This window comes from Tinamus guttatus, unplaced genomic scaffold (genome assembly GCF_059628265.1).
Source record: "Tinamus guttatus ecotype Peru unplaced genomic scaffold, ASM5962826v1 Tinamus_guttatus_pri_ptg000172l, whole genome shotgun sequence".
Classification (NCBI taxonomy): Eukaryota; Metazoa; Chordata; class Aves; order Tinamiformes; family Tinamidae; genus Tinamus; species Tinamus guttatus.
Genome location: NW_028288706.1, coordinates 4,741,653 through 4,754,346, shown reverse-complemented (window position 1 = coordinate 4,754,346; position 12,694 = coordinate 4,741,653). Strand labels below are relative to the sequence as shown.

Below are 12,694 nucleotides of genomic sequence, written 5' to 3'. Positions count from 1 at the left end.
CTAGGAAGTCAGTGGGCAGCGCAGTCCAGCCTGCTGCAAGCGAAGAGGCAAGAGCGACACAGTCCAGGTTCAGATGAACTTGAGCTGTCCCAGCACTGACCCTCAGGGAGGCTGTTCCACCTTGGTACAAGGTGTCTAACTGTGTGTTGCGCTGGCCATGAAACCCTGCAGCTCCCCTGTGCTGGCTCTCACCGGTGAGCCTGTTCCACAGCTTGTTCTGATTCAGCCATAAACTTGGGGGTTATTGGACTGCTCAACTGACTCACCTGTGTGCAGAGAAGCTACTTCTGACAGGGCAGGAGAGAACGAGTGGCACCTGGGGCCAAGCATCAACCCACAGCCCCCAGGTAATGGCCTTGTGGCATTTAGCTTCAGCACTTGTGCTGAAGACCAAAGCTGGGGACTACAGGATAACCAAGTCAGTTCACAGGTGCTGCCACCTCTAGGTGTTGGGTTCAAGAGCCATCTCCACAGAGGCATTTCATCTGCAGGCAGCAGCTTGGAGAAGCTGTTTCATGGACAGAAGAGTCAGGCTCACATTTGCTCCGTTGTCTCCTGGCTGCAAAAACCAAGGCTCAAAGGTTCAAAGGCTGCTTGTTCCAGTTTGCTTTGGCAAAAGCTCAGGTTCTGTGGCACAGCTCAATGGCTGGAGAGGGATCTCAGCCAGATCTGAGCTGGAAGTTACTGAAACTCTCCAGCAGTCCTACAGACACTGCTCCTTCCTGGGACACTCACCACTGCCCCGTCCCTGGCTCCCACTGCTCCAGCAGGAGCAGTTGCTGGCTGCAGCTTGCAGAGAGCCACATGGAACTTGCATTTTTCCCAGCTTTAGGCTTTCCCAGACCTGACAAGCACAGTAAGCCAGGACCCTCCTCAGCCCAAGCACCCAGCCTGTCTGGAGCCAAAGAAAACTGCAGTCTCTTTGATATGGACAGCTGTGCCTGCAGCTGATGGACTACACCAAGGGTCACAAACAGACCCCTCCTGGCACACATGCATCCCTCCCCTTTCATCTTCCTTCTGGTCCCCCCATTGCCATTCATGGTGTCCCCATAGCAAAGCTACAGTACCACAAGCTCTCGCCAACCTGGTGAGTCCCCAGCGCAAGCTCCATCTTTTCTCTGCCTGTACAAGCAAAACAGGTCACTGCAGCCAGCGTTCCTGATACAAGACCTGATCCAGGTCTGTCCATCATCTACCTCTACATCCCAGCACTAGGGTGGAAACCACAGCAAGAAGGGCCCAAGCCAAACTGCCAAGGGATGTGACAAGTGTGGGAAAGCTTTAGGTGAGCCGTGGGGACGGCAGATTACCCACAGCCCTACAAAGCCATGAAAATATCTTGGCCAGAAATGATATAGCAGCGAGCCCTGGTGCCAAGGGCTCCGATAGACGTGTGGGCCTGCCCTTCCCCAGAGCCAAGAGCAGACCAGCGAGGTGGTCCTTGTCCGTGCAGGCCGTGAGCATCTCAGCGCCACGTGGAGCCGGTGCTCAGAGTGCCAGCGTGTTAACAAGCCCCGACACGTGCGACACTCACGTGCTAGTGTGACTGCTGGCAAGTAACTGCCAGAGGAGCCAAATGCAACTAAGTCCACTTACTGTTTCCCTCCTAGGTTTCCTGCTGGGCAGGGAGACAGTGTTGACTTTAATGGACTTAAAGGGACACTGTCAAGAGAAAATCATGTTTTAAACAAAGGTTTTCTTGAGGTTAGTAACATGGAAAGACACACAGCATCTACTTGCCTTGCTCTAGGTGATGGCACCTGCTTCCTCTTGGTACCACACTCTGCTTGACAACAACCCTTGGGGTCTCTGTCCTGCCCTGTGCCTTAGTCCCTGCTGCTCCAGCACGGTGACAGAGCTGCAGCAGATGGCTGGACCAAACCAGGCTCTTTCTGTGATGACCCCTTTCTGTTCCCACCCCTGAGATGGTCTAGATGCAGGTGTCCCTCTCCTCGCCAGGATCGCGTGGTGCTGCAGCACTGCTTGGGCAGGGGGTTCTGCCTGCAGCGCACTGGGGATGTGCGACTTGGCCCCGAGGGCCACCCCAAATTCTCTCAGCTGCTCACAGAGATCTCAGTCACAGGGGGACTGGAAAAAGGTGTCTTGCTGTTGCTGGACTGGGAGCCCCAAGGCCAAAGGCATTTCAGAGTGTAGTGAGGGATAAGGCTGCACTTCAGGAGGCCTCACTCTGAGGTCCCTGGGATGCACATGGAGAGGCCAAGGGCCTCGTGTTGAAGCCTCCTGCTCAGTCCAAAACTCGGCGCTCAGGCCCCAGGCTTCCTGCAAGTTACTTACAGAGTGCTCATCGTGGTCGACAGTCTGTGCCAAGACAGGGCTGAACGACACCGGCGACAGAGCCCCCGGCTTTTTCCTCACAGCTCGGATCTGCAGCAGGGCCCGGAAGGCTACGAGAGAAAAAACACCCGTGTGACTAAACAGCCAGACGGGACCAGGCTGGAGCGCCTGGGTGCTGGAGATGGAGTGAGCTGCTCGGAACGACGCTGCGTGCGTGAGGAGTGGGGCTGCAGATCCCAGGGTTTTGGCCGCACCAAAACCAAGCTCTGGGGTCTGGTTCCTCTAGGTCAAGACAGGGGAGAGATCTGCCAGCAGAAAAAGCCTGGGCATACACAGCCCTTGAAGAACAAGCAATATCATATGATTACTAGGAAGAAGGTGCCTCTTGGCTAGGAGCATGAGAAGGATCCTGAGCATGTTTCTGTCTAACTTTTAAGCAGGAGTAAATTTTTACATATACATTATTTTACATGATGAATCAGATCCATCCATAATTTTTGGTTCTACCAAGCCCTTTACTGTGTTACAGTATGAGTCAGTTCTGTGCAGACCTGAAATGGGCCATTGGGGCTGATTTTGCACTTCCAGTGTAACCTTTGAACAATCTGCTTTGGTATAGTGACACAGAGAGGACATTCAGGCCTAGCGCTGCTCATCACAGGAGGAAGAGCCACAAGCTCCATCTTGGGCAGCACACTGCAAGCTACAGAATGGGGGGAGCCTCACGTAAAACTGGACCCTGGGTTTGTTCAGGCCCCCCGTCTCAGGACCGGGTGCAGCTCGAGCTGGGTGTCCCCCCAGCATTGCACCCCATGGACTGCTCGCTACCTCGGAGCCCAGCCACAAGGCAGGGGGCTGCACTGCTCTCTCCAGCCAGCAATCCCCTGGTTCTCCCACTAAATCAGCTTTGATCTCCACTCCCTGCCTGCTAGCCTGGTCTCTGGCTATGTATATTTAACGTGCAAATGAACCTGACATCTGCTCTAACGCAGTTGTAAGAACGCTTGCACCTATGAAAAAGACTGGGCATTTTTATTTCTTTATCTACGCAGCTGCTTGCAAGACCAGAGCCAGAGGAGAGAGGTGCAGATCTGTCCTCTCTGCTTCTGCACTTGCCAGGAAGCCTCATGTAGGAGCACTTTCCAAATACAACTCACTCCACTGCAGCATACAGATGAGATTACGCTGTTCTAAACTGTGCTACTTGTAGTCAAAGCTGTCTGGCACTTTCCCTGATAAGATCCTGTTTTCAGTTATTGCATCTTTGCCAAGTCTTGACCGTTTAGGCTTATTTTTTCTTCAGGCCAAACACCTGCCTTAGGGGTTTTGTTTTGTTTTGTTTTCTAAAAAGCTTCAGTAAGAAATATTCAAATATCCTGGAGCACGTGTCCAGGCCTGGCTTCCAGGATGAGAGAGATATGGGGTTACTGGAGCAAGCCCAGCCAAGGGCTACTCAGATGACTAGAGGTCTGGAGCATCTCCCCTATGAGCTCAATCACAGGGTAAAATGTGATCTGTCTGTTCAAACAAAGATGCAGCCATTTTCTTGAAGGACTCCATACTTTGGGGAAAACACCTGAAATTGAGCAAACGTTGCCTGAGTGTCAAGAGGAGAATTGCTTTTTTTCTCTCTTGGGACCAGAGGAATGATAGGGTTAGGTGGATCCTCACAACCCTGTGGGTGGGCAAAGTCCCCTCAACTAGAAGAGGGAACAGCTTAGGGGCTGCGCACTCAGCGTCTGCCCTGCTGGCCCCAAGCAGCAGAAAGGCAGAGGGATCAGACTGACCAACATGCAAGAGGGAATGGAGGAGCTGGCAGTGACTCTAACAGAGGCACGGAAGTTTTCTGAGTTTCCCAGCAGTTTTGTTTCAAGCCACTACTATGCAACACCTCCCTCTTCCATCAGAGGTGGTCCTGGATGGCCGGATCACCCTGCTCCTCACAGTCAACAGAGAACTCAAACCCCACCAGCAAAGCATCACCTTGCTCCGGACAGCGAGGACTAAACACAGGGGCTGTTTAGATGGCACTGCTCCAAGTGCCTGCACCCCAGATTCATCCTAGGGAGAGGGCAAATGCCCAGAGAGGCACTGGGCAACGAGCCACTCTGCCAGCACTCCTCCTTCCCTGTTACAGCATAGTTATTTTGGGCATCAGGAGCCTCCACACAGCCATCAGAGCAGTAGCACATTTCATGTCTAGCCTTGGGGTGACGTATATAAAATACACGCTCGCTCTCTCAACTTCTGCTGACTTAAGAGGAGCCTGGGAGGGAGAAAGAGGCCCTTTTTTCCTGGGCACATACTCACGCAGCCTGCAGATGGGGCAGTTGTTGGCCTGGTAGCGCAGTGTGTCGGCACACGAGTTGCACAGACAGAGGTGCCTGCAGGGCAGGATGAGGGTGTCGCGGAGGTCCGAGAGGCAAACCACGCACTCGTTGCTGTTGTCACTGTTCTCATCGTCCGAAGGCTGCAAGGAGAGGCAAAACTTTGGCACGTGAATAGAAAAGGCTGTACAGAATGGCCAGAGGACTCTGCAGCCTGAGATTTCCCACCCGAAGGTCTGCAGGAGAACTGGCATCCTCGCGCTCTCAGGGGGTTTCTCGAGAGCCTGCTCCAGCCTACACAGCCCTGCTAGGGATGCTCCTTCCTCCCAGGGCAGAGGGAGGCAGCCCCAGGTCCCGCGGCCCCTCTGAACCCATGAGGGAGGGAGCACTTTTCCTGCCACCCACTGCTGCCCCTCTAGTGCTGGCACAAGCTCTGGTACAGTTGCAGAAGCAGCTTGTGATGTTACCTAGCTAACCCTGGCAAAAAGCTCAGTTCGAACCCATTCGACATGGACCTGCATCATGCCACTCCTCCCACCATTCAGAGCCCCAGTGAGCTATTGCTAAGAGCAGAACTTAAGGAAGTTCTGTAAAACTGAATGGAGGTGCAGAATCCTGCACCTGAGGAGAAACAACCCCAGACCCCAGACAGGCTGATCAGCTGGAAAACAGCTCTGCAGAGAAGGACATAGGGGCCCTCCTGGACAAGGTGGACACGAGCCAGCAGTGTGCCCTTGTCACCAAGGCCAGTGGCATCCCCGGGCTGCAGTGCCAGCAGGCCGAGGGAAGCAATCCTTTACTCAGCACTAGTGAGGCCATTCCTGGAGCACGTGTCCAGGCCTGGGCTTCCAGGATGAGAGAGATACGGGGTCACTGGAGCAAGCCCAGCCAAGGGCTACTCAGATGACTAGAGGTCTGGAGCATCTCTCCTACGAGGAAAGGCTGAGAAGAGCTGGGACTGGTCAGCCTGAAGACAACTGGAGTGGGGGATCTTATCCATGCATATACATGTATGAAGGGAGGGTGGAGAGGATGGGGTCAGACACTTTTTAGCAGTGCCCAGTGAAAGGACAAGAAGAAACAGGCACAAACTGAAACACAGGGTATTCCAGCTGAAGCTATGGAAGTTTTTTTTGACAGTAGGGGTGACTGAGCACTGGGACAGGTTGCTCCATCCTTACAGATATTTCAAAACTGGATCTGGGGCAAACTGCTGCAGATGACCCTGCTCAATAAGGCAGTTGGACTAGTTGATCTTTAAAGGTCTTTTCCAGCCTCAGCTGTTCTGTGATTCCAGTAAACCCACCCTCCAATCAGGAGGGCTCTTCACTGACACCATGGATCCTTCCAGTCCCACTGCTGATGACACAGGCACTGAAAAGCAGATACCCCAGCACTTTGCACCCTCCCTCTTAGGCTGCTCCCATCAGCTCCGTTTCACATGGTCCTTTCGGTGTCACGGGGTGGGGGGAACACACGCAACGCCCCGGGCAACCCCCTAGCATAAAGGGCACTATACAGCATCTGCTCGTGCAGCATCCGCAGCCGCTCCGCTGACCGCGGCAGCGAAAGGCTGCACGGCTGCCTGCCCATCACATGGGCTGCTCATCTATTTTGGGAGGCAGGGAGGGCAGACGTTCTGCTTTCCCATTCACACAGCCTGCTAAGTGTACTGGGAAGAACAAAAATGCCCCCAGGCCACTTGTTTGATGGGCTGCAATTGTGGGATTGCTGGATCGAGAGATTCATCACAAGACCCTGGAAGACCCAAAGAGAAGCCTTCAATCCTCTTAAATAGATCTGGTACAAGCTTTGAGAAGACTTTTCTGCCTGCCCCTTCAGGCACTACCTGTTGGCACAGGCACACGGAAATCACAGGGATGCTTTGGGCAGGGCAGGGCATTGCTCAGAGAGGAGGGCTGGTTTGTCTCGCTCTGCAACTGCTCCTGTGCTTACAAATCACACACTCCATGTACCAGAGCAGTCCAATCCAGAGGCCAGCACTTGGTGCAGCGAGTCAAGCACTATGCACCCAGCCAGCAGCAAAGAGCAGCTCTAGATAAGCCTGAAGCAAGCACAAGTCAGGCAATCTGCTTGAAGCTGTGCAGCAAGCCAGGATTCAGCAGATGCTCCTGCCTAAAGATGGGCAGTGTTCCTAGTTGAGGAATTTTTCATGCACACTCCTTGATGTCAGCAATGCTGTGCTCCCTCCTGCAGGGGAACGTGGGTTGCTCTGTGGACTCTGGCAAGCCTGAAGAGCTCAGCTCCTTGCAGTGCTATGGAAACCTACAGTCCCCTGATAAGAAAGCCCAGGATAACATGTATGGAGCCATAGACAAGCTCAAGGACCTGGCATCCCTGGGCTTCAGCAGTACCTACAGTAATGACACGACCTGGTGGCCCTTCTGAGATGCATCTCCATGTTGCCACGCCAAAAACTGTATTTGCACTTAGGTGCTCTCTGGAAATGGAATGCTCTCCAGAGAGCATTAGGTGCTCTCTGGAAACACACAGTTCAGGGAGAAGGAGCCTTCTGAGCACCTTTACCTTGGTCTCTTGATTGTTTTTGTTCTCGATGCCATAGATCTCCTGAAGCAGATAGCTCACCCGGTCAACCTCGAGAAAAGGACAGCAAGTTAGAATGACAGTCACTGCAGTTTAAAACACTTCAAGTTGGGACAAAGAGCATTAATGAACTAATTCCAGAGCCTCCTCACGCAAGGCAGTGTGCAGCTTGCAGGCCTGCTGTTCTAGGCCTGCATTTCAAGGCAGTGAGGTCAGCAGCTGGACTGCTGAGCAAAATCCTCTGCAGTGTCTCACAAGTCACCCAGGAAATTTGGGAACAGTCGTGTGGGAGCAGTGCTTCCACAGCTTGACATTTCAAAGAGCGCCTTGTTGTGGCATCCTGACTCCTCAGAGGATCAAGGCGTGTGACAGTAAGTGCAGAATTGGTCTGATTGAGTCCCTGCAGGAGTTTGTGTTCCTTTTACTACTGGCCTCTCAAGAAACCCCATGAGAAGCTTATGTTCCAAAAAGAAATGGGCAAGCATGCAACAAAGCTCTTGCTAGAAAGACCCCCAGGTTTTAAAAGAGTAAGCAAGCAGCAGCAGATAATTGTACATAGCTCAGTCCTCCACCTTCCTCCCACGTCTGACTGTACAACATCCACCCCAACATTAAGCAGCAGTTCAGAGCCTCTGCTTGTGTAATATCTGAGCAAACTGGGTGAGATCTCAGGCTGTTGGTGAAATGACCTCAAAGCTTCCTGCTGGGTGCAGCTGGACACCTGTGAAGCAGCAACAATGTCTTTAATCAAGCTGCAGAGAAAGAACAGGTACTTACAATTTGCTTCTGCTTTAAAGGCTTCACAGAGAAACTGCCATCAACATGCTAGCAAGAGAAGAAGAAAAAAGCAAATGCATTGAATGGATGACACAATTTAAAGAGTAAAACAGATTCATGAACAACAGAGTTAGCATTTGCCAGCCAATGACGGAGGCACAATCAAAGTTCGTCCGCTAGCTAAAGTCAGAAACAAGTCAAACGTGCTCCACACGGCCATCCTCAGAGCCAAACTGAGTGACGTCTCCTCGCACCTCATCTGCTCACGGGCAACAGGCACAGCTGGAACAATTCTGCACATATCTGATGTCGAAACTACTGTTAGAAATACTGGGCTATTTCTATTTTCTCCATCATCCGTCAGGACAAACTAAACTGAAGCAAACCAAGTCCTCTGCCAGAACCTACAGGAAGCAGGGAGCAAGATTTGGGGAAGCTCCGTCAGGTCTTGCTGGTGTGAACAGCTGCAGACACATCTGTTTGCTGGAGGAGTTTCAGAGGAAGGAACAGAAGACAAAACAGTCCTACTTTCCAGGCAAACACAAACCGCCAAGTTTCTGCCTTTGGGATAGCTGCAAGGCCAGACCATGCAGTGTCAAGGGTACAACTCTGTTCTTAAAGATACATATGAATACATACAAGGTACTAAGGCCTGCTGGTCTGGCAGTCCCCTGAGCACGCTCTGGTGATCAGCAGCAGTGCTGATCAGCAAAGACCGGCTCTGGGATTAATGGCCCTGCACTTCAATCCCTAAGGACTGGGAGTTTGTTTTAGCCACTTTGCCCTGTGACCTTTAATAAAGAGATTTTGATCTTGTTTGTAAAACACTTGACTGGAAGATCAGAAGAAGTGGTCCCAAAGGACAAAGCCTCACTCTCATAGCACACAGACTGGAAAAAGCAGCAAAGCACTTAAACTTTTGAGCTCTGACAGGGACATTGGGCATAACCAGCATCTATGCAATGGCCTGATCAGTTCTGGGTGCTTCCCAGTTTTGTCACGTATCTCACAGTCTCTGAGCACGAGGGGCATATTTGCCTTCATCTCTGCGTATCCAGAGAGGTCAGAGCTCCACAGAGCACATAGAATTTGCCTATAATCCCAGAAATGAGGCTTATAGAGCTCTTCAAGCAGTTCAAGCCATTTCCAAACTCGTAGGGAAGTTTCCAAAGCTTTGCTTTTGCCCTCATACAAATACATTCTTGTTGTATTCCTAATAAGAATACATTCCTAATACACACTGGACCACCCTGCACGGATTGGCACTTTTTGTCCACAGACTCTGCAGTGTTAGGATGTGCTCAGGGTTTGCATCTGCTGGGCCTCAAAGCGTAACTGAAATGGAAAACATCACAACTGCCTTAGCAGTCTCCTGCCTAACCAACACGCACCAGGAAACTTCTGGTATCAGTCACAGGCGAGGTGCCACTTTTACAACTGTGGGGACTAAACTTGCTCCACAGGAAGATACCCCAAGGAAGAGATTTCTGTCTTCATTAAGAGACATGAAAAGTATTTGTGTGAGATGTATTCTAATTCCTCCAAGTGGCTCGGTCCTACATTTGGGTAAGGCCAAACGATGGTGGAACAGGTCCTGGACACAGCAGATCTGGTTGTGCAGAGGTTATAAAGCTCTGGAAAATGCCCAGCAGCAGCCTTGGTCGACACCGAGCACATTCAAACATCACAGGCACCAAGGAACACCCTCTCCCCACACACAGGAAACACCAGCTACAATTAGCTGACTGACCAGCTCAGGTACAAATTATAATTACAGGTTGCATAGGAGCTGCTGTGAGCAATTATTGGTACTACGATAGTGCTTAGGAACCCTAGGCATGGACCAGGTCTCCACTGTGGCTAAGTATTACATAAATACAGACTAATGACCCATGGAAATGTTTATATACCCAATGACATGGACAGAAGGAAAAGAAACCTCATTTACCTTTTCAAATGCAGCCAGAAGAACATGAGCATGACCTGTCACCTCAACCACCACTGAAAAAAAAGAGAGAGAAAAAGCAGCTTGCTTAAAATCTTAAACAAGGCCAGTAGTTTGATGCATGCTACAGGAGAGGGAGGATGTGGGCATCCTCGATTATCCACCGCAGAATCCACCAAGCTTCGAATGGGTGCTCCATACTACCCTACTTTGTTTTCAGAGTTTGGAACAGGAAAGTAATACAAAGAGCTCAATAGGATCCTGCTCTCCCCCAAATTCCTGTTTTTAATTATCCAAATTTATCACAGCAAGGGACAAATCCATCTGGTTTAGCAGCAGTTGGCAGCCCTTCCAGCCCTGGTACTTATCACTTTGTTTCAGTCTAATCCTACACGCTTATAAAACATTTATTTCTCATGCCATTTTTGGACACTGAAACATCTCTCGCCAGTTCTCTGACTTTTCTCCAATAAGAAATACCATGTGTTCCCTCTTCCAAATTTGAGGCCTCTCTTAATTCAGAGGCAGCCAGGAAGGGCTGTTGCAGGTTTCTGCATTGCATTCATAGCTCCTTCAGCAAATAAAAACATGGGGAAGGAAGGCACCAAAGAGAGGAATCCCATGGTACAATCCCAAACCCTCTAGCTCAGGACTCTCAAATTCTGTTCAGCTCCATCAGGTAAAGTCCTTTTGCCTAAATATGCTCAGATTCATCATACCAGAATGGGAGAAAGAGACCTTGGCAGAGCTATTGAAGAAAGGAGTGAAAGGTGGGTAACTACCTCGCCTGACCCACACGAAGCACCAGAATTGGGTTCAACACACATGGAAAAGGTGACAGTGAATATTATCAGCAACAAGCGAATGAAGTGACTCCCGTGATATCTAAAAGGGATGAGAGCCTGGCAGATTCGAGATCCCACAAAAAGCAGAGACAACAGCAGGAACTTGTCACTGGATTCTGATGTGAAAATCAGGTTTGCAAACTGCAGGATGAGGGATGAGACTCCAAGCCTGGATAACCAGGAAGGGTCTTAGCAACTAGGCTGCAACCAGGACTACAATGACATGTAGAGAAGAGGGCTAGAAAAGGGGATTCATCTACCCGCTGCTTCCCTGCCAGCTAAGAGCAAGTCTCTTCCAGCTCACTCGGAAATGAAATTCAGGTCCCTCAGAGCATTTTCTGTGGCCAAGTAACAGATAACAGACATTGCTTCCCTTCGTATCCTGTTCCATGGCTGGAGCTGTGTGACCTCAGCCTGCTCAGCATCTTCCCTCCCCTACGGCTTTACTCGGAGTTACTGCATTGGCAGGAACGGGACGACTGCTAACGTTACAGCCTCACGTTCTCCAAGGAATGCAAACAGCTCCTGGCAGAACGCAGGCCAAAACAAAATTGCTCTGCCTGCTATTTCGATTTGCCATTCAATTTTATTTAATGCAAATAGTTGCAAGACGGCCATAATTTTCCAGGTGCTTCAAACAGACAGGGCCAGCTCCTCCCAATACCACTAGTTAATAAAATAACAACAATAAAAAAGACATAAATATATGTCTTTTATATACATATATACACACACATATATATATAGCTAATGGAAGGCAAACGGTACAGTTAGCTGGACGTTTTTATGAAAAGAGCTTACCCCTCAACAAGGCAGAAGAGACCACTGCCCTCCTTGTCTTAGAGTGCAAAGAGAGAGGGGATCATTTGCTCTGATTTATGCCTAACCCGAGGGGCACAGCCAGGAACTAGCCTTCCTTCTCTTGAATACGACTCCAACAGTAATTACTTGATCATTTTTCCTGTAAAAATGAAAGCTATCTTTAAAAGTACATTTTTGTGTACTGTGGTCAGTCTGTGGCTAGCTGGGCCTGTTTAAATAGGTGGGAGTTAAGGTGAATTCCTGAGATATTTTTATTATGGAAAGGTTCCCCAAGCCTCTGCTGTGAGTAAAAGGTTTCCACTGTTGCAGAATGAGGCCTGTCCAGGCAGAGTCCCAAAACCTCAGAGCGGGAGCAGGAGAAAGCGTGAGCGAGCACAACGCCTTGCTTACCATCCCCTTCGTCCACCACGGCGCGGATCACCACCGGGAACACGCCGCGGTCCAGGTCGAAGTTCAGCTGAAGGAGAGAAACAGGAGGAGTTTAGGCAACTCACACCAGGCTTTCCTGAAGACGACATCTAAGACAGCACTAACATCATGGGAGTGAGGTTCCAAGATACCAAGTTTTGGTGCAGATGTAGTGACCCAGGGCTTTTCTCCAGGAAGGATGTGGCGCTGCACTGCTGTCAGCCAGGCCCTCTGAGATGATGGGATTTCAGCAGATCCCACCTCAGAAGTTTCCCCAATATTCCCTGATGGAGTAGCCCTTTGGAAGGTCTCTCCATCTCCAGTTTCAAAGGAATGCTCTGAACTCCTGATAGAACAGGCTGCTTTAAAAGTCAGACACCGACTTTCGGAGGAAATGAGTCAGATTAACAGCAACTGGGACTAGCAAAGCAAGTATCTCAGTTCATGTTTTATATGGTATTTAATACCTTAAAAATCTCTTAGCTGGACAACGTTCTCAGAATATAACTAGCAACATCAATGTTGTTTAGGTATGATGGGATATTCTGGTCACAGAACAGCAGTGAACATTTCACTTTCTCAGTCTCCCCCCAACTCTTGTTTGGGATTTTTGAAAATGCTGAGAAAAATCTGTAAAATTTCAAGCTCACAGACCACTCTAAAGAAACACTAGACTGATTTCCACCTTTTGGCATGCCATAGAATTC

General features: G+C 50.2%; 1 protein-coding gene across 3 annotated transcripts in view; it reads right to left on the bottom strand.

Moving 5' to 3' along the window:
• Positions 1–12,694, bottom strand: part of MGRN1 (mahogunin ring finger 1) — a 45,442-nt gene that overhangs the window by 4,314 nt on the left and 28,434 nt on the right. For 2 of the 3 annotated variants that reach the window (XM_088523129.1, XM_088523128.1), the window contains exons 6-12: positions 11,970–12,036; positions 9,916–9,968; positions 7,968–8,015; positions 7,173–7,241; positions 4,609–4,768; positions 2,299–2,408; positions 1,600–1,665 (exon numbers count right to left, since the gene is read on the bottom strand). In XM_088523129.1, coding sequence (XP_088379255.1) covers positions 1,600–1,665; positions 2,299–2,408; positions 4,609–4,768; positions 7,173–7,241; positions 7,968–8,015; positions 9,916–9,968; positions 11,970–12,036 — 573 coding nt within the window. The remainder of the gene's footprint in view (positions 1–1,599; positions 1,666–2,298; positions 2,409–4,608; positions 4,769–7,172; positions 7,242–7,967; positions 8,016–9,915; positions 9,969–11,969; positions 12,037–12,694) is intronic. The other variant, XM_088523130.1, reaches the window with a different exon arrangement.